The 21,140-nt window shown below is 51.6% G+C and overlaps 1 protein-coding gene across 1 annotated transcript; it reads left to right on the top strand.

Moving 5' to 3' along the window:
* The first annotated feature begins 406 nt into the window (after window positions 1-406).
* Window positions 407-16,719, top strand: MMRN2 (multimerin 2). Its single transcript, XM_019716137.3, has 7 exons — window positions 407-632; window positions 9,252-9,380; window positions 9,468-9,574; window positions 9,676-9,753; window positions 10,503-10,667; window positions 10,833-12,608; window positions 15,514-16,719. Exons 1-7 carry the CDS (start codon window positions 478-480, stop codon window positions 15,897-15,899), a joined length of 2,796 nt encoding a protein of 931 aa, XP_019571696.2. The 5' UTR covers window positions 407-477; the 3' UTR covers window positions 15,900-16,719.
* Window positions 16,720-21,140: the final 4,421 nt, after the last annotated feature.

Raw genomic sequence — 21,140 nt, 5'->3', positions numbered from 1 at the left:
TGGCCCTCAGACAGCTCCGTTCTCCCTCTGAGCCTCCACCCACCTGCCGATTCCCACAGCCTAGTGATGACAAGCACTGAGCAGGGATGAAGTGCCCCCCACTTCCTGGCCACCAGCACGGATGGAAAGCAGGTTCCCTGAGATTGACCAACTACTTCCTCCCGCACACCTCAACCCTGGTGCTCTTCTCCTAACTCCCATGGGGACATATTCAGTGGGGCCAATTTCCTGCATCCCCTGCACCCCGAGGTCCTGACCCAAGTCCTCTCAGGGCGTAGGAACCAGCCAGATTGTTGGCTGCCTCTATGGGGGCCAAGGGGTGGGGGTATGTGTGAGGGGGCCGGATGAGACGCAATGGGTAGGCTGGCCCAGGCCACTTCCTCTCTTTGTTGTCCCTGTGCTTTCTTTTCCTTTTGAGACTTAACTTGAAGCAGTTTGTGGAATCACTGGCAAAGGCTGAGTCTGTCCACTGGCAACATGATCCTGACACTGCTGCTCAGGACCCTAGGCTGGGGGGTGCTGGGGGCCTGGGCCCAGGCCCCCAGTGCCAGGTTCTCTGATCCACACAGCCCCAGGCTGCCTGGGGTCTGGAGGGCAGAAGCTGAGGACGTTGGCAGGGACCCCATCGGACGGTAAGGAGGGGCCTGGGCCTTGGGTGACATCGTGGTGCAGGATCTGAATCCCAGCTCAGCCAGAGCTGGGGCTCTCTGGACCTCGGTTACCCATCTGTAAAATGGGTTAATATTTTCTATCCGCTGTACAGCTGAGAGGCTGAATGAGGTGCTAGGTGCCAGGCTCCCATTCAAGAGGAACCCCCAGCCAGCCTGGACTGGGGCACCCTAGGACCAGCCTGAGGACCACAGGACATTCTCTGTCTGACCTGTGGCAGGAAATGGGCTTGGGAATTGCGCAGGGTGGGAGCACTTCTTGCCATCAACCACCCAGCGTGGGGAGCTGAGGGGCTGTGGTTCCGGAAATTTCCAGGTGGCCTGGCAGTGGCTCCTATTCTTCGAAGTAAGTCAATTCTGAAAGCTGAGCTGAGGTGAGGCTGACCCATAAGCCACAGAGGACAGATTTGGGTGGGTGGGGGGGGCTGGATTTTAATCCGAGTGCCCTGGGGGACTGGTGTGGGTCCTCAGCCTGGCTCTGAGCACAAGCAGTGATTGGAGACGGTGCCCTGCTCCACCTTCAGAACAAAAAGGTGGGGTATCCAGTGAGCTCTGCTTCAGTGCTCCTCTCGGAATGGGCAGAAGGTCCTGCCACTGGGCCAGGACTCTGTTTGTCCAGAGCCAGGGATCCTCCTGCTGATGAGGGGCTAGGCCCATGGTTCCCTCCTCAGGGTGCCCCACAGTCACAGCAGCAGGTGCCATTTATTAGGCCAAGCACCTTGCCAAGGGTTATCTCAGTTACTCCTCCCAACAGCCCTAGTTACAGAGGAGTCTGCAGCTCAGAGAGGCTAATCATCTGGCCCAAGGTCACACAGCTAAGGAGAGCCTGACCCAGGACCTGAGGCTGACTCTAGAGTTCAGGTTCTGACCCCCGGAGAACTTAGAGGCAGCCTGGCCTCCAGATGTGCCTATTCCCCCACCTGTTGCCAAATGCGTGTGCACACGTGCGCACACACACACACACACACACACACCCTTACACACACAACTTGATTGAGGGCATCTGTATGGATTTGGAAGGTCAGAAGGGTCAACTCACACCCACCCAGTCTCCCACGTGGCTGTCATTGATTCACCATCTTTCTGGCTTACAGAACGCATCTGCCAGGGACAGTCTCCTACACAGCTCTGATGCTTCAAGGTGAATGTGTTTGTTGGACACTTTCTTTTTTCTTTTTTTTTTTTTTTTGTTGGACACTTTCTGAACGTGGATTTAACTAGGGAGAGGCAGGAGGGTGAGTGTAAGTGAGTGCACACTGACCCTCAGTGAGGGAGGAGTGGCCCCAAGATGGACCTAGAGAGACCCCATTCTTGCCTGCCCTCAGTTCTGCTCAGGGCTGGGAGGCACAGGTGACTCTGGTGGGGAACCCAGACACACTGATTTCAGGGCCAAGCACCAAGCCTTCCCTCCCCTCAGCCATTAGCTCCACGCCTCTGTCTCTGGGCCTCCTGCCCCCTTTCATGAAAGAAAGGATAAAGGGCCCCAGTGAATGGGAAGAAAGTGGGAGACAGTCCTCTTCATCCCCACCCTCTCAGCTGTGGGGAGGGACTGCATTTTCTTAGCCCCAGGGAGGGTGGGCCTCTGGACTGCTTGTGGACTTCCCTGCAGGGGTCACTCAGCCATTATCTAGGTGGCGATGGTATGTACAGAGCGTGTGCAGAGGTACCTTGGCCCAGGAATGCCCAGGAAGACATCCCAAGCCCTGGTCCCCGGGGTACCCAGGGGGTCCCAGCAGGCCCACTGTGTCTCCGCACCACAACCCGGAAGTTTCAGTCCCCAATGGCCAAGCGCAGGTTTTCAAGGCCTCCAGAGGGACTGGTGAGAAAGGAAGGAAACGCTGCTCGGCTTCCTCAGGCTGATTGCTTCCCGTGCTCCTGTGACAAGAGAGGAAACGCTGCTTCAGCCCCCCTCCTGCAACAGGGGAAGGGGAGGTGGAACAGGCACGCCACACTCAATCAGGGCATCAACACCATCAGCCACAAGCCCGGTGGACCCACCACTTGACTGCCAGAGCCAGGCCTCCTGTCCTTCATTTGCCCTTCACACCCGTTTCTGGGGCCTGAAGCCCAGGCAGGCCTCAGGATACAGACCCAGATAAGTAAGACCCTTGCAAGGAGAAGGTTGAACAGAACAAGCTGGTGCCCTATGCCAGGTTCCGGGGTGGAGGAGGGGTGTGGTTGAGTGCTTCCTAGGTCCCCGGAGACCCCCAGGGGCAGGACCCAGTGAGCCAGCAATGTGGTTATTGGACTCCGTTGGGCAGGAGGCTCTTTGTGCTCCCAGGTGGGGGTGGAGAGGGAGGCAGTTTAGAGTGTGGACTCTTCAGACACAGCATTGAGCCTGCAGAGGGGACCGAGCTAAGCCCCATGTCCACATTGTTGTGACAGTGCTGAGATCACCACTATTCTCTCCACTTTACATGTTGTGAGGCTTGGGGTGGGAGGAACAGGTCAGAGCCAAGGACCACATCTGCTGGGCTGCAAATCCCAGGCGTCCTGTCTTGTCTCCCCAAGACAGGTGGGAGTGTAGGCGGAGATGTTGCTCCCAGCATCCCAGCTGGCCCCAAGCCGCCAGCATCAGCTTTTCCTGACCCAGCTCAAGGAGCATTTGTGATTTTTGTAGCTGGGGCCCAGAGGAGTCACGTATATTGCTGTGGGTCACATCACACAAGCCCACGCCCTCAGCTCACCTCCTACACCTGTTCCTGCTATATGCTGTATGCTGTATGCGGCACAGGGCCCTGGGCACAAACAGGGAAAACCCCACTGTCAGAAGTCTCACTCAGGGAACCTGGGCTCTGGGCTGGATGCTGAGTGGGCCTCAGGCTCCTCTGCTATGGCCCCCGTTCTGGCTCAGAGACAAAGCCCTGCAAAATTCACTCCTAGAGTTGTCACATTCCTGGCTGCATTCAGAGCCTCAGAGAGCAAGGATGCCTGAGAACACGCCCTCCTTCCCCGGGAAGACTTCAGGGGCAGCTGGAGGTGGGTTTCACTGGCTAGTTAAGAGGCACTTAAGTGTCCCAGGGGGCCATGGCAGCAGCACGTCCATAACTCAGGAGGCCCCAGCTAACAGCCTTTTCCCTGTAAGAGGTTCTCTGCCTTCGCTATAGCTCCTCCCTCTGTGCCCTGGGAGGGGCCGGAAGTGGGAATCTTCTTTACCTCTCCAGGACTCACTGTGTGTGTGTGTGTGTGTGTGTGTGTGTGTGTGTGTGTGTGTGTGTGTGTAAGCGCCGGAGCATACTCGAGCCTTGCTGAAGGTCACCCTGAGTCCAGGGAGGGGTGGGCAGGAGAGCCCCAGTCTCCTAGCTCCCATTAGAAGCTCCAAGGGGGTCATCCGTCTCTCCCCTGCCTGGGGCTAGGTATCAGGTCGGGGCCATGTCAGAAGCTCAGGGCAGGCCCAACCGCAGCTGGAGGACCCCCACACTCATTTCTACGCTGGCGCCTGCCTCAGTACACCATTGTGAGATGAAAGCACAAAGAGGGTGCAGGAATGAGACCAGGAGGCAGTGAGAAAAATGGAGAGTCTCAGCGAGTTGGGCAGGGCGCATGGGCTCAGAGGGCCAGCAAGAAGCTGCCAAGAGCTGGAGGAAACCAAAGCAAAGGTCAGGAATGTTCCCAGGGCTTCTGGGCCAACAGCCTGTACTGTGCCAAGGGTATGGTGCTGCCAAGGGGGGGGCCAGTGTGGGCAGGGAGAATAGCAATTGCTGGAGCCCGAGATTCGGGCTGGTCAGGAGAGAAAGTTCCTGGGCAGGAAGGGTGGGCAGCATTGATTCCAGTTCCAGGAGCTCGAGGTGGAAAGTCCCGGTCACTCCCTGGCATGCTGGACCAGACCCAGCACGTCCAGGGCCCAGGCCTTCTGGACCCTTTGGAGCAGTTCAGAGGGTATGCAAGGAGTACACTTTGTTTTGAGCGGGTGTTTCTCAACCTTGGACCTATTGACATTTGAGACTGGATGATTCTTTGTTGTGGGGGTGCAGGGCTATGCAGTGTGCATTGTGGGGTACTGAGCAGCGTCCCTGGTCTCCACCCACTAGATGCCAGTAGTACCCTACCCTCTCAGCTGTGACAACCATAAATATCTCCAGAGATTGCCAGATACACCTGGGGAGAAGTCCCCTCTCCCCAGTTGAGAACCACTGGTTCAGAGAAACACTGTCCCTAGGGCTGAGCCCATGTTCCAGGAATTTGCATGGGGCTCAGGGTGGGGGTTGGGTGGGGGGTGAAGTTTCTGGTCCTTGGAACAGTCTGTGCAGGCTGACCTCTGGGCCCAGCGCCTTTATAGGCTACTGTTTTGGAGTTGAGTGAACGTTCCCAGACTCGTGGGTATGTGACCTGAGCAGTCTACACAGCGCAGGACACGCAGAAGAGCCCCACTTGGTTTAATCTCTGTTGTTGACTCGCATTTTCATTTTGCACTGGACCCTACAAATCATGTAGTTGATTGTGTGTAGAATATTTGCTATCTGTCCCTTTACAGAAAAACTTTGCTGACTCTTTGGGGGTAGAGTCAAACCTTCAACAATGTTTGTTGAGACAATCAGAAGCTCAAGCCTCTCGGGTCCCCAAAGGCAATGACTTAACAAATCTATAGGGGGCTCTTTGGCAATAACACGCTTACATGGCTGCTTCTTGGGAAGTAGCATTACCTATGCTTCAGCCCTCATTCCTACTCCGTACCCCAACCTCACATGCATGCATATGTGTGTATCAGCGTGCACGCATCACACACACGCGTGCACACACTGCCTATCCATCATTCTCCCATATTGTCATTTTGAGTATTTACATTCATATGACTATGAATGCTACTTAGAGTTGAGGCTTGAAAAAAACTATGAATCGTTTTATCCCCCCATGTGTACTTCTGGTTTTCCCCAGAGGAAACAATTGTCTTTTTTTCCCTTTGGCTTAGTTTTCTGTGTCTTTGTCACATTCCCAACTCTCAGCCAGTGGCCCACACCTGAGCTCACCTTTCATTCGTGTCAGGTGTTTGACCACCTGTGTCTCCTTGGAGACACCTCCTCTCTCAGAGCTGCCGCTGTGCTCTAGTCTGGACTGGGCCTCTCACCCACCGCCCCCATTGTCCTGCTCCTGGTCTCTCCCTGCACCATCTCCCTGGGGACTCCCTGTTGGCACTCCTGTTTCCTGATGCCGTGCTTTCCTCCTCGTTGGTGTTCTCTCTCATTTTGGTGGAGCATTTCTGGCACAATGGTACTCTCCTGGACAGTGTCTTGGGATGACTCAGAGAACTTTAAAGTGCAGATGCCCAGGCCTCAACCCCAGAGAATCTCATTTAACTGGCCTGGGGTGGGGTCCAGAGGCTCTTATATTTTAGAGTGCCACACGATAGTGTTGATGTAAAGATTTGGTGGCAAGCCTGGGAACCACTGCTCTAGTGGCTCCCTGATAAGGAGTTCTGGGGAGGAGAATGTTTTGAAACCTGGCATGTTGGGAATGTCTTTATTCTGCTCTCCTTACCTTGACGGACAATTAAGCTAGGTGTTGGATTCTACACTGGAAATAATTTTCCGTCAGTATTTTGAAGGCAATTCTCCACTGTGTTCTTGTTTCCAGTATTGCTGTCGAGACGATCAAGGCCATTCTAATTACTGGTGTGTGTGTGCGCACGCGCGCATGTGCACTCATGTGTGTATTTGTCTTGGTTTTTTTCTCTGGAAAGTGTAGACTCATTTTCATTCCCAGAGTTTTAAAATGTCATGATGATGTGCTTTGATGTGAGTTTATTTTCATTGTATCGAGGGCCCTTTGAATCTGAAAATCCAAGTCCTTCACTTCTGAAGTATTTGGTGTTTTTCATCTATGATTTTGTCCTTTTGTTCTCTTTGTTCTCTCTTTCTGGAACTCCTATTGTTTAGATGTTGGATTTCCAACACTGGTCCTCTACTTTTCTGATTTTTTTTTTTCTCCGTTGTCCATCTTTCTGTTTGTTCTTCTTTTAGGGAAATTTCTTTAACTCTACTCTCTGACATTTTTATTACATTCTACTGTTATATTTTTAATTCCCAAGGGTTCTTTTCTTTGTCTTTTCTGTTGTTCCCCTTTTTATAGCTTTCTGTTCTTATTTTGTGGATGCAGTGAGATCTCTTATCAATCTGGGAATATTAATGCAAATTTGGGGTAAGGTGTTTTCACCCTCCTCAGTCTTGGATTTCTCCAAGTTGATTTTTTCCAGTTGCTCGTTTTGGCCTCCCTCTTTTATAAGAGAGATTTTCCTTAGGGGTCATCCTTGGATGTCTGCCACTCAAGAGTAGAGACTGAGAAGCTGATTGGAAACTGGGTGTATGGATGGGGCTTTCTTTTTTCTTTTTTTTTAAAGATTTTATTGGGGAAGGGGAACAGGACTTTATTGGGGAACAATGGTCAATCTTAGTTGTGGGGGGTTCTGTTCAGCTTCAAGTTGTTGTTCTTTCAGTCTTAGTTGTGGAGGGCGCAGCTCAGCTCCAGGTCCAGTTGCCGTTGCTAGTTGCAGGGGGCGCAGCCCACCATCCCTTGCGGGAGTCGAACCGGCAACCTTGTGGTTGAGAGGACAGGCTCCAACCAACTGAGCCATCCGGGAGCTCAGCAGCAGCTCAGCTCAAGGTGCAGTGTTCAGTGTTAGTTGCAGGGGGCAGAGCCCACCATCCCTTGCGGGACTCGAGGAATTGAACTGGCAACCTTGTGGTTGAGAGCCCACTGGCCCATGTGGGAATCGAACCGGCAGCCTTCGGAGTTAGGAGCACGGAGCTCTAACCGCCTGAGCCACCAGGCCGGCCCTGGATGGGGCTTTCTGATCTGTTTTGTTATAGGTTGCTCTGCGGGACTGTTTCATTGGTGGAACCTGTGATGACAGTGTCTGTAGGGCTTTCCTCTTGAGCAGGGTCATCTTCCTAACAAGCTTTTTCAGCCTGCTGCCAAGAGGATAAAGGCTGGCTGCCAGACTTCTGGGAGCCGACTGGGAAAGCAGGCTGGGCAGGGAGGGTCTCTGCATTCAAAATAGATATGGTCACTCAGCTCACCTCAATCCTTTCCCACCCTCCTCAGTAACATCCTTGTGTGAGGGTGCCTGATGACCCACAATAGAGATCAGACCCAGAGCAGTAAAAGCCCAACCCCAATGCCACTGCATCTCCAATGCCCCTGAACATTGCTTCCTAATAGCTCATAACTGTGGCCATTTCTCTCCATATCAACCACCATCATCCAGTGTAAGCATCTCTGACCTAGAATCCTGACACAACCATCTATATCTCGCCCCTTCCTTCCATGCTGCACCCACAAACAGGAAAGGGTGGCTCGTTCATATCACTTCCCTGCTTAGACCCCTCTGTGACTTCCCACGCCTTCAAGTTCAGCGCCTCAGCTGGCACTCAAGGCCTCCATGGTCTGGCTTCTTACCTTTGCAGCCTCTTCTCTGCAGCCCCCACCCTCTGCGACTCTGTAGGGCCACATACCTCTGTCACAGCTCCTGCTGTGACACAGCGCAATTTTCACCTCATCCTGAAAGTCTCCCCAGGTCCTAGCGGCTGTCACACCATCTGAGATTGCCTTGCGACCCTGAAGGGAAGGGCTGCACTTTCCTGTCAGCACTGGGTGCCGCTGAGCTTGAGCCCAGCACCTAGTGCCCAAGAGGTGCTGAGCTGAACTGAATCGTGGAAGTCATTGTCACTTGCAACTCTGGAGAGCTCTGCTCTGGGAGCTGACTGCCAGGGAAGGGCTTCTACTGAGCCTATCAAGTCTGCCACTGGGTCAGGGAGCTCAGGCTGAATCAGCAGTGAACATCTCCCCAGTCCTGGACCTGCAAGGGACAAAGAAGGAGAGGCTATCTCCCGGTATTCAGGATGCTGAGCACTACCCCCAAACCACCCTGTAGGAACTCGGTGTGGGTGACCTTTCCCGGAGAAGGGACTGCTCAGCCCAGCTGCCTTTGCCTACAACTCTTTGAAAGTCCATTTCCATAATGGGCATAATGCAGCATGACCAGGGAGCAGGTGCCCTCCCTGCTGGGTCTCTGGTGAAGAAAGACATGAGAGGTAAAGGGGGAGGCTGCCGGGTCAGTGCTGCAGTGTCCATTAAGCACTTGTCAGGAGCCATCCACTTGGAGGAGGGTATTACAATCTCCACTGGAGAGATGGAGCATGGAAACTCCCTAAGTACCTCACTCCAGCTCACACAGTCAGAAAGTGTGAGGGATTCAAATCCAGGACTCTCCAGGCCCAGTGGCACTACGCTGCCTCCCTAGCACCAAGAGAAACAGTGAGAGCCCTTCCTGCCTCTGTGGGTAATTTTGCTGTATGCCTTTTGGGGGGCTCCTCAGCCTCTTTGTGCTGTCTCTGGAGAGGTATCCTGGAAAACAGTGAAATAGATGCCCTTGCAGGCAGGGTTTGTGGAGTTCTTGCTCTGGAGCTGAGGGATGAATAATGCAGAACACTCCCTTCTCAGGCTAATGGATTCCAGAATTCCTGGCATGGGTGGGGCAGGGAGGTGGGGTGGGGCACTCTGTCCTGGCACCCTTGTTGACCTTTAGGAAGGGTTGTGGGGTTCCTGGGCATGGCTCAGCAGCCCTCTCCTCTGGCTTGATTTTTCCAGTAACTGGTGTCCCTACCAGATATCCAGGCTGGTCACCTTTGTAGCGGCTTGCAAAACAGAGAAATTCCTCGTCCACTCGCAGCAGCCATGTCTACAGGGGGCTCCAGACTGCCAGACCATCAAAGTCATGTGAGTGGGGGCAGGGCGGGGTAGGCCATCAATCCAGTTCCTCCCCTGGCTCATCCCGGGGTCGCTGAGCTGGCTCTCTTCCTCCAGGTACCGCATGGCCCACAAGCCGGTGTACCAGGTCAAGCAGAAGGTGCTGGCCTCCGTGGCCTGGAGGTGCTGCCCGGGCTTTGCTGGCTCTGACTGCCAGCACCATGGTAGGGCTCCCTGTGGCCTCCTCCCGCCTCAACTTCTGACCCCAGAGGCCATGTACTCCTCTGACCTCTTGGGGTCAACGTCTGATGCCTCCTCTCTTCAGATCCCACTGTGATCCCTGAGCCTGCCGACCCGGGTGATGGCCTCCAGGAGCCTTGGGGTGAAGTTGGCTTTGAACCCGGTATGTTGCTTTTGTGGAAGGGGCAGGAGGGGCAGGCAGGCAGAAAGAACCCATGTGCCCAAGCCCTTTCTCCTCTGATAGGGTGGTGCCATTTCAGGAAAACTGCCCCCAGAATCAGCAGAGGCCCCTCTATGGCCCTGCATCATCCCACCCCACACCAGGGAGGCCAGGTTCACAGGGCCCTCAGTGACCTGCTTGCTGGCAAAGCACATGCACCCTTTTCTTTACCCCATTTTCTGGGAAGGACAGTTTTATCTGGCACCTGCCTTGCTGAACTGTACAAGCTCCCATGGCCTGGAAGAAGCCTTCCAATAGTCCTGCCCCCAACAGCCAGGAAGGCACACTGTCCCTGTTCTTGAGTCAGCAGACAGAAGCCACCAAGAGACCCCACTTGTGGGACCTTTCAAGGCTGGGCCAAGGTTGGGGTGGCAAACGAGTTTTACCATGTGGTGAACTGCTATCTATTGACAAGGGCTGTCTAGAATGATATTGAGAGGTAACGTCCATGTGACTGAGGAGGAAAGTGTGCTATGACTGATTAGTCATGCCTGCTGTGGACATGGGTGGCAAGGTGAGGGCTCATTTACCACGTATTTGCTCATCTGGGGCTAAAAACTTCTAAGCTCCTGCTCAAAGGACATCAGTATACACCTCTCTCTCTGCTCTCAACCCTGAAATCTCTGTACCTTATGATCTTCCCAGGCCTGTGGAGAGTTAGCCCTCAACCTTTATTTCTCATGTATCTTTAGGCCACCCAGTTGCAGAGACCAGCAACCTTGTGGTGAAGCAGGAGCACCTGCTAGGAGATCTCCAGAATGACATTCACCACATGGCAGATGGCCTCCCAGGCCAATGGAAGGCCCCAGCAAGCAACCTCACAGCGGCAATGACTGAGGCAAATCAGACGGAGCCTGGTGAGTGGCAGGCTCATGGGCTGAGGAAGAACCTGATCACATCCAAGGGGATGAGCGGGAGGGGAGGCTGGAAGGCCCCAACCTCAGAGGACCCCCTTCTATAGGCCCTGCCTGGGGAGGGTGTCTGCTCCAGCAGGGCTTGGTCAAAACGTGCATCTGTTGCAGAGTTTCCTGGCAGACCCTCGGAGCAAGCGCTGCATTTCAACCCCATCTGGAGTAGCTTAAACCAAAGCCTGCACATCCTCTCCCAGGCCATAAGAAACCTATCTCTTGATGTGGAGACCAACCGACAGGCCATCAAGATGCTTCAGGAGAGTGCCGTACCCAGGGCTGACGTCCAGGAGCTTGGTGCCAAATTTGAGACCAAGGTCCAGGAGAACACCCAGAAGATAGGTCAGCTGCAGCAGGACACGGACGACCGCCTGCACGCCCAGCAGCTCTCCCTGCACCAATCCCTCTCTGAGGTCCAGGCCAATGTGGACACCAATTTGAAGAGGATCCTTAAAGCCCAGGAGCATCTGGCGTCCAATGGCAGCCTGGTGGCCGCAGCGGCAGGGGCTGCGGCAAGGCCGGAGCCAGAGAGCCTGCAGGCCAGGCTGAGCCAGCTGCAGAGGAACCTCTCCGCTCTCCACCTGGCCACCAGCCGAAGGGAAGATGAGTTACAGAGCACCCTGGCGGACATGAAGGCGACTCTGGCCAGGCATGTGGATGAGATCAGGGAACTGTATTCCGAATCTGATGAGACCTTTGATCAGATCAGCAAGGTGGAGCGCCAGGTGGAAGAGCTGCAGGTGAACCACACGGCACTGCGTGAGCTGCGTGTGATCCTCATGGAGAAGTCGCTGATCATGGAGGAGAACAAGGAGGAGATTGAGCGGCAGCTCCTGGAGCTCAACCTCACCCTCCAGCACCTGCAGGGTGGCCACGCTGACCTCATCAAGTATGTCAAGGATTGCAACTGCCAGAAGCTTTACTTTGATTTGGATATCATCCGAGAAGGCCAGAGGGACACCACACGTGCCCTGGAGGAGACCCAGGTAAGCCTGGACGAGCGGCACCAGCAGGACGGCTCCTCCCTGCAGGCCCTGAGCGGCACGGTGGCCGCCCTGTCGCTGGAGGTGGAGGCACAGCAGGCAGAAGGCGAGAGGGCACGCGCCGACAGAGCTCGGCTCCGGAGCCAGCTTCAGGCTCTGAGGGGCGAGGCGGTCGCGCTGAGGGCCTCTGAAGGCGAGCTCCGCCATGAGGTCGGCAAGCTGCACAGCTCCTTCGCGGCCCTGCTGGAGGACGCGCTGCGGCATGAGGCCGTGCTGGGCGCCCTCTTTGGGGAGGAGGTGATGGAGGAGATGTCTGAGGAGGCACCTGGCCCGCTGCCCCTGCGCTACGAACAGATCCGCACAGGGCTACAGGATGCAGCCAGTGGGCTGCATGAGCAGGCACTTGGCTGGGTTGCATTGGCCGCCAGGGTGACGGCCCTGGAACAGGCGGCAGAGGGTGGCAGGCAGGGCCCCGAGCACCTGGAGCCCAGCCACGATGCGGCGCCAGAGGAGGCCAGTGAGACGGAGCCGGGACGGATGGCACAGGAGCTCCAGCGCTTGGGCTCCGACATCAAGCGTCTGGGGCAGTGCTGTGAGACCTCCTGGGCCGCCGCCCTCAATGGCTCTCTGGAGGACCTCCAAGGAGCGCTCTCTACCACCCAGCACCGCCTGGAGCAGCACCAGCAGCTCTTCCACAACCTCTTTGGGAACTTCCAAGCGCTTGCGGCAGCCAACGTCAGCCTGGACCTAGGGAAACTTCAGGCCATGCTGAGCAGGAAAGGGAAGAAGAAGCAGAAAGATCTGGAAGCTCTCCAGAGGAGGGACAAGAAGCAAGTGGAGCCTTTGGTGGATGCCCATGTCAAAGGGCCAGTGCTGGGTGCCCTTGGAGCAGAGCTCCACAAGGCAGGTGAGTTCCTGGCTCAGGAAGACTGGGTGAGTCTAGGAAGACAGGGCTGTCTGCAAGCAGCTCTTCTGCCTCAGAGGTGGCGGAGACGAAGGAACAGGATGGTAGTCATGACTCCTTAGGGCTGGCCTTGCCCTTGTTCCACCTTCCGTTTAAGACAAGGGGCATCTTAAGTTCCCTGAGTATAAGGAGGTAGAAATCATGAAAACCAGCCCTCAGGGAACAGGCTGAGCCCTTCCATGTAAACCTTTGAGGCTCATATATACATGGCTGGCTGCCTGCCTCTCTAACTATATAGTAGGGAGAGGAATGCATCCTTTTCTCCCATGCCACACCTCAAATCCCTCCACCTCAGCTCTTCACCCACCCCACTTCACACCCCCATGTGTCTTTAACCCATAGCAGCTCCCCACAAGAGGTGAATCCTGAAAGGTGCTCATTCTGCTAACAGTTGACCCATCTTTCTGCCTGGCACCAGGTCCCCTGCAACGCTCTTCTTGGGCTTTGCCATGTTGACTCATCACAGCAGCTCAACAATGCAGTATCACTACCATCTCATTGAAACTGAGACTCTGGCAGGGGAAGTATCCTGCTCACACAGCTAGTAAGAGACACGGAGGAGCCCTGAACCCAGTCCAGCTGTCTCTAAGGTGCTGGCTCTTCCCCTGGGAAAGGCCCTCGATGGCTGGTCCCTGCGGGGCCCTGGGGACCTGGACCTGGGAAGCTGGTTCTGAGGCTGAAGCGATGTGCAGCCAGCCTTCCCATCCCCTCCCCAAGTGTGGCCCTGGGAAGGGGCCCACTAGGCTCTGTGCTTCAAGTGACTTTCCCCTGCCAGAGGCTGGCCTTGGGGTTATGGCCACCTCCTTGACATGGGGCTAGATACAAAGCCACCATGTGGGCTGTCTGTACCCTGCTGTAGCCTGGCATGTAGGACATCCTTACTGAAGGTGCCACCCCAAGCCGGCCCTGCTCCCACTAGCCGTCCATTATGGCCCCTGTGTCTCCCTGGGGGCAGTGAACAGAGCACAGTCTCTAGCACCACTTGTTCCAGTTTCTCCCTCCATAAAATGGGAGAATCACATCTACATCAAAGGGTTGTTATGAAGATGAATAGATGCATTTACCAAACACCTAGCACAAGGCTTAACATTTAGTAGAAACCTGTCAATGTTTTCTCGTTTCCCCAGCATTTTCAGCGCTGAGGTTGAGTCCACTCTTTGATCTTTTTTCCACTTGGGAGTGCTGCAAGGCCTCAATTACCTGATGGTTTAGGAATCTGAGTTCATCACTACAATATTTTATTTCAAAAATATTTTTTCCTTAAAATTAAAAATTCCCCCTTATTTGTCTTGCAGGCAGGCCATAGGGCTTGAATTTGTGCCCTGCGGGGAAGCCCATTCTCAATTTGCCTGCTAGCAAATAAGGAAGTACAACTCCTCCTTCTGAGAGCACGTTGGGCCCACTGACTGGGTGGGGGCTCCCTCTACAGCTCAAGTGCAAACCACAGTCAGGCTGGCTCGAACGAGTGCAGGGGGACCAAGCACCGGAAGAGGGCGCTCCTAGGCCCGCCTTCCTTCAGCTGGGCGAGCGCCCCACCTCCTGGGTGCTGGAGGGAACTGCAGGGCCAGCGGCGGGCCTTTGAATGTGACACAATCTTACACAAATGGGAACGCTATTCTGAACTCTAATTCTCAGAAAATCTCCCAGAACTAGAGAAGAGCAAAATTTTGTCATCCACAAGTCTATTGCTGGACTGGGAGCCAAATAGCTGGGGCACTAGTTCTGGGACCTAAGTCACTAACTGCTATGCAAATTGTTCCTCCTTTAGGCCTTGGTATCATCTCCTGAGAAACGGGAAGCTTCATCTCAACAGAGGGAGGGAAGGGGGAAAAGGAGAGAGGGAGGAGAGTGAGCACGTGTACCCACATGTTGAGGGAGCACGAGAAGCGTGACCTCATCAGTGCCAAGGTCTTTGTCCTGGTTGGAACCCCAGTGGGACTCATCCTTCCTGTCCCATCTCCTGTTCCTGTCCCTGCCTGAGCATCTTGGCCAGGCAGCCCAGCCACTCCTTCCTCACTGTACCTTCACCCTCTACACAGAGGGCTTCCTCTGACTCCATGCCTGTGCTCTGTCTTACTTATCTGCCTAAAGTGCTTCTTCAAGTGGGAAGAGCACCAGAAATAAGGATATCCAAGGATAGCTCACAGTTTGGTAATTTATCAATGTCATCTGGAGCAAGCTTTCCCTTTCTGGGCCTGTTTCTCCATCTGTAACTCCATGGCTCTGTGCAACATTTTGAAAATATTAAGATGACCAGTTTGAAAAGGCTTTTCTTCCCTGGTCCCGCCTGCTGTTTCCTTCTCTCTCTAAGGTCCTGTGCCAAACATCCAGTAGGAACCACTCCTCACTGTTCCTTCGTTATCTCAGTGTTAGCATTGTTAGCTTGAGGATCAGTGTATTTTCTCTTTCCCTTGGGTATCTCAAGATCCCTAGCAGGTGGCAGTAGTTTGGAAGTCAGAGACCTGAGTTCCTGTCCCAGCCTGCCACTGACAAGCCATGCAGCCTTGGACCAGTTAAGCTCTCAAAACTTGAAGTTTCCTCAGTCAGGGCTACTTATGTCTCAAGGATGTTGGAAGGAAAAGAGATCAAACAAGGAAGTGCTTTTAAAAAACATACACCAGTAGAGACAACAGACTTGTGTTTTCCTTTCTCTCAACTAGTGAAATACTAAGAATTGGCCCGTTAGCTCCCACTGTGAGATACATTGCTATTGGGAATACATAGGTTATTTAGCAATAATGACCCATTTCTCACATTAATAAGGTGAAGAAGGCAGGTCTCGGGATTGAATTTCCCCTCCAAGGGAGTGAGGAACTGATTTACTGAGCACTTTCCTCCTGCGTTCCAGGCTCCCCTGTGGCCTTCTACGCCAGCTTTTCAGAAGGGACATCTACTCTGCAGACAGTGAAGTTCAACTCTACTTACATCAACATTGGCAGTAGCTACTTCCCTGAAGATGGCTACTTCCGAGCCCCTGAGCGTGGGATCTACCTGTTTGCAGTGAGCATTGAATTCGGCCCAGGGCCAGGCACTGGGCAGCTGGTATTTGGAGGTCACCATCGGACCCCTGTCTGTACCACTGAGGAGCAGAGGGGTGGAAGCACGGCAACAACCTTTGCTATGGCTGAGCTGCAAAAGGGTGAGCGAGTGTGGTTTGAGTTAACACAAGGATCAGTAATAAAGAGAAGCCCATCGGGGACTGCATTTGGGGGCTTTCTGCTGTTCAAGACCTGAACACTGGGCCAGCTCTGACCAGAGGATGTGGACTTGCCCAGCTCTCCTTGGCCTGGGGCTTTGGCCGGGGTTGGTCTGGAGACCATCCAATTGGTCTAGCTCTTCTCTAGAAATCTTCTGCAGACAGTGGGCCTCCCTCTAGATGCACTGGGTTTAGGTATTTCTTAATGAATGAGAAGGACCGGAATTCTCTGGGCAGGACCCAGTCCAGGCAAGCGTGCACCATGACGTGGTGTGCCTTCTGGGGCAGCTTGGCTTGGCTTCAGCAATTTACCACACCTGCTGCTCTCCAGCCTCTCTGGGGTTTTGCTTCTCCTGTGGTTGAAAACTTCTGTACAACACGAAACCTTTCTCCCAATTCCTCATCTCCCTAATCTTATACGAGAAAATGATTCTTTCCCAGAAAGAATATGTTTAACATAGAGGTGACGTTTTGGACAATATTGGAAACCAGTCTCTAACCACTACAGGGCAGTAGGACAAAACCAACCCGTTTGGTTTTGGAGACAAGGGCCTGCTTGAGTTAACCAAGGGAAACACAATAAGTATCTTCACCTTAGTTTCAATCCTTCCTTGAATTTATCTGTCACTTTAATTTCACTTTGTGTTCTCCCGCCTCATACGGGATAAAGGCCAAGACATGCCAGACATGACCTGAAATGTGTATAGCTTTCACCTTTTTACTTCCTCCAATAGCTTATGGCCACCCTAATTCGTATTAGCATCTCTACCAGGAAGGGAGCTGAGGGGGGAAGTGAAAGCAGACTGTAAAAATCTCCCTCAATTTCATCACCTTTGGAATAAAGCAATGTCCTTCAAATCTCTGCCTGGTTTACTTATGGAGAGCAAAAAGATTTGGTAAAGTAGGTAGAAATGTGGGACGAGATGAAACTATTTGGGATAAATGTGATTTTCATTATTCCAGGCCATATTTACTTCACAATTTCCGTGAATTCTACATAAAACAACACTCAGGGGCCTGTGTAGTAGGCACTGGCATGAATATTGGATTAGACAGCACAGCTCAGAGCTGTAATTACTCCTGCAACACCGATATGCGGTTTTCAAAAAATTACAGATTGCAGAGAAAAGAGGCTTGAGAAAGCAGTCATCTAGTTGTCAGAAAATGTTTTTATTTTGGCAGTAGCTATTCAATATTTGTTGCATATACTCTTCTCCATAAGAAAATCAGATCGGGCTGGGTAATGAGAAAGGACAGGAGTTGGTTGTCAGGGTTAACACGGTTCTAGCCCTTCTCATATGTTCTAAGGGTCATCATTCAAGTCATTGTCCTTCAGAATTTATTTACCACTAATTTTGGTGTGCTCAGTGTTGAAAGGAACAGTATGCCAGGCCACCCTCCCCCTGACGGTTTGACACTGGGCTAAATCACGAGCTTTTGTGAACTTTTTTCCATCTGTAGTATGAGGTGGTTAGGCTAACAACTCTCATTAAGTATTTTGGTATTTTATTACCTTGAGGACAAGTTTAGCTCTCACCTACCTGCCCTTCCCTCTGGCCAGGACCTCTTGCCCAGTGCAGCTCTCAGGTGCCAAGACGAATCCTGACCCAAGGCATGATGTATGTGGGCCACTTCAGACCAATGGTCAGAAAGCCAGCACCAAGTCACCCTCGCTGCCCGAAAGACCACGGCCATGTCTGCTTTCTGCCCAGTATTGCTATTATTGGTCAGGCTGTGCGGATGACTAAGTGGAAACATTAGGGTAATGAAGTCTTATCACTTAAGATTTTCATTTGGAATTTATTGCACATAATAAGCAGAGTGAATTGATCTCCTCTAGAAAGGACACATGTCCTCCAACCCTCATGCAGCGGGTGCTCTTTGAGAGAAGTGTTATACAGAGAAGTGCTAATTGGTAAGCTCTGCCAGCAGCATGGATGAGTCACTCCAGAAAAGTTAATGCGATGAGAACGTGTTTTGCATGCAAATTTCACAAAACCTTAATATCAAATTTAAGTGCAAATTTTCTGTTTTAACACTTCTATCATTAGGACTCCAGCTCAGCATGAATTCTAAAGTTCATTTGATAGGTTTCTTATCTCCACTAAGGCATCTAATACCCTTTTCACTGCCTTACAAGTCAATGCCCTGTTACCCCAGGTCAATGTTAAAATACCCTTCACTCGTCCTGAACAAGACAGCTTACTGAGTACACAGTGATATCATACCTCCCCAAATCTGATGGAAAAAATAAAATACCATTGAAAAACAAGAAAGGGTACCATAAGCAGATCAGGAAATTTTAGTCATTTCTAAAATGTAGGAAGTAGACAGGATCAAGTATAAAATGAAATAACAATAGGAAATCATAACCCAAAACATTTGAGACTATTGGGGAGAAGGGAGTGATTTCAGGGGGCCCCCAAACTCAAACTCAGTCCCTCACACACTTGGGGGGGGGGCTGTCAGTGGAGAAAGGGCAGTCAAGGCAGCAGGCAGTCAGTCCTGTCATCCTAGCCTGTGCTAAGCAGCCAGCAGCAGTGGCCTTGGCCTCGCTTAGAGCAGTGCAGGTCATCCTGAGCCCCCAGTAGGGGTAGCTCCTGACCCTCTAGAGGCAGGAAGCTCCCTTACCCAGACACCTGTAACCTTACTGCAAGCAAGACCCAAGGGAATCAATCTAGAGGCATGTCTCCACAAACTACAACACAATGTCAAAATAACTCCCAACCTTTATTTCAGAAACACCACGAAGGGGATATACATGGTCTATAAAAAATGTTTCTGAAAGCTCTTCTCTCCTCCCCTGAAGCTCTCTGGTATCCCATCATTTTTTTATTTTTAAATTGGGGAATATTGGAGAACAGTGTGTTTTTCCAGGATGTCATGTCATTGTATTTCAACCTAGTTGTGGAGGGTGCAGCTCACTGGCCCATGTGGGACACGAACCGGTGACTTTGGTGTTATGAGCACCGCATTCTAACCACTGAGCAAACTGGTTGCCCACTGTCTGCTCAGCTCCAAGCTCAAGCCATTGTTTTTAATCTAGTTGTGAAAGGTGCAGTTCACTGGCCCATGTGGGAACTGAACCGGCAAACTTGTTAGGAGCTCACGCTCTCAGTAACTGAGCCATCCGGCCGCCCCTCCCATCATTTTTTTTTTTTTTTTTTTAAGAATTTATTGGGGAAGGGGAACAGGACTTTATTGGGGAACAGTGTGTACTTCCAGGACTTTTTTTCCAAATCAAGTTGTTGTCCTTTCAATCTTAGTTGTGGAGGGTGCAGCTCAGCTCCAGGTCCAGTCGCCGTTGCTAGTTGCAGGGGGCACAGCCCACTATGCCTTGCGGGAGTTGAACTGGCAACCTTGTGGTTGAGAGGACGCGTTCTAACCAACTGAGCCATCTGGGAGCTCAGTGGCAGCTCAGCTGAAGGTGCCACGTTCAATCTTAGTTGCAGGGGGTGAAGCCCACCATCCCTTGCGGGACTCGAGGAGTTGAACTGGCAACCTTGTGGTTGAGAGCCCACTGGCCCATGTGGGAATCGAACCGGCAGCCTTCCGAGTTAGGAGCATGGAGCTCTAACCACCAGGCCGGCCCCCTCCCATCATTTTCATCTTAAAAACATTAAAAACTTGTCTGATAGTTCCAGCCTGAGCATCATCCTCCCATTCTCCTCCATCAAGAAGCTCTCCCAGGCTTGGCCGGATGGCTTAGTTGGTTACAGAGCGAGCTCTCAACAACATGGTTGCCAGTTCAATTCCTGCATGGATGGTGGGCTGCTCCCCCTGCAACTAAGATTGAAAACAGCGACTGGACTTGGAGCTGAGCTGCATTCCCCACAACTAGATTGAAGGACAACGACTTGGAGCTGATGGGCCCTGGAGAAACACACTGTTTAAATAAATAAATAAATAAAAAGTTTCCCCAAACCTGGCTTGATTATGACAAAACTCTGGGGGAAGGAGGGGGGCAGAAGGAGGTAAATAAATGGAGTGGGGAAAGCCTGAACCTTCGAGTAGGCAATGAGAGGAAAGGATTACTTCTTATGTTGCTCTAACAAGCAGCTATTATCCTATTATTGCCTAATAAAAACAGGAAGCTGAGGAACATGGAACTGAGATGAGCAGGGATTCACTAATACAAAAATGAGCGACTAGCCCCAAATCGCCAAACATTTGTGGAAAATTAGCGTCACAAACAAGAAGATCCAAAACTCAACAAACTGAAGATTTTGTAATAAATAAATCTCTAAAAAATTACAGAAAATTGTAAACATAAGTCTTGATTATTTGCCACCAAGATCCTGGTCTGTAAATATCATCTCGCTAAAAGGAACCAGAGTGCTTTGGAGAAATGGTTGACTGGGGCTGACTGTATGGTTGACTGTACCACATGAGCCTGGAACATCTTAATGTACCAGAAGTAAGGAGTGCTTCAACAATGATGGGCTCATGTCAGAAGAACTCAGGAGCCAGTTTGAACTCCCAGTAGCCAAGTCTGTGTCAATTTGAACATCAAAACAAATAATGACCTAACAAGACCATAACCCATTGACTAAAATAAGAATCCACGAGTCTGTAGTGATAAGGGGACCACACCACGGCCTCTTGATGGGATGCCATGAGAAGAACACAAACATCATGTCCACAAATTCACTGGCCTTTGTTCTAGAAAATGTCAGTATCACAAAAGACTAGAGCTAGAGAACTGTTTCAGATTGAAGGTGAGTAAGGAGACATGACACTGAATACAAGATTCCAGACAGATTCTGGACCAGGAAAATATATTCTCAAGGACTTTGTTAAAACACCTCGCAAAACCTGAATAGGCCTGCAGATTACAGTTTTGCTGATGATTGTTATGGTATCAAGGCTAACTTTCCTAATTTTGATAATTATACATACTTGATTATATAATAGAATATACCTGAAGTATTTAGGGGTAAAGAGGCATGAGCTCTGCAATTTAGTCCAAGTAGTTCAGAAAACAGAATGGGTAGATATGTGTGTACACAAATTCCATGAGCCTTTGTCACTCTTATATATACAGACAGAATGAAAAAGCATTTGTAGCAAAAGTTTATGAATATGGGTAAAATGACATTTTTTATACTACTTTTGCAACTTTTCTGGAAGTTTGAAATTATTTCAAAATAAAGTTAAAATAAAGTTTGGTTGTTGAAATAAAAAAAGAAAACCTCAGTAGGTGGGCTGGAAAGAGGAAGGTAGGATGTAACATAAGAGAGTCATGTTAGGAAATTTGGAAGAAGCATTTGGGAGGCCTA

This window comes from Rhinolophus sinicus, chromosome 15, assembly GCF_057876585.1.
Source record: "Rhinolophus sinicus isolate RSI-liver-muscle chromosome 15, RSI-T2T, whole genome shotgun sequence".
NCBI classification, from domain to species: domain Eukaryota; kingdom Metazoa; phylum Chordata; class Mammalia; order Chiroptera; family Rhinolophidae; genus Rhinolophus; species Rhinolophus sinicus.
Note: the sequence above shows the minus strand (reverse complement) of the source record. Positions and strands in the feature narration are given on the sequence as shown.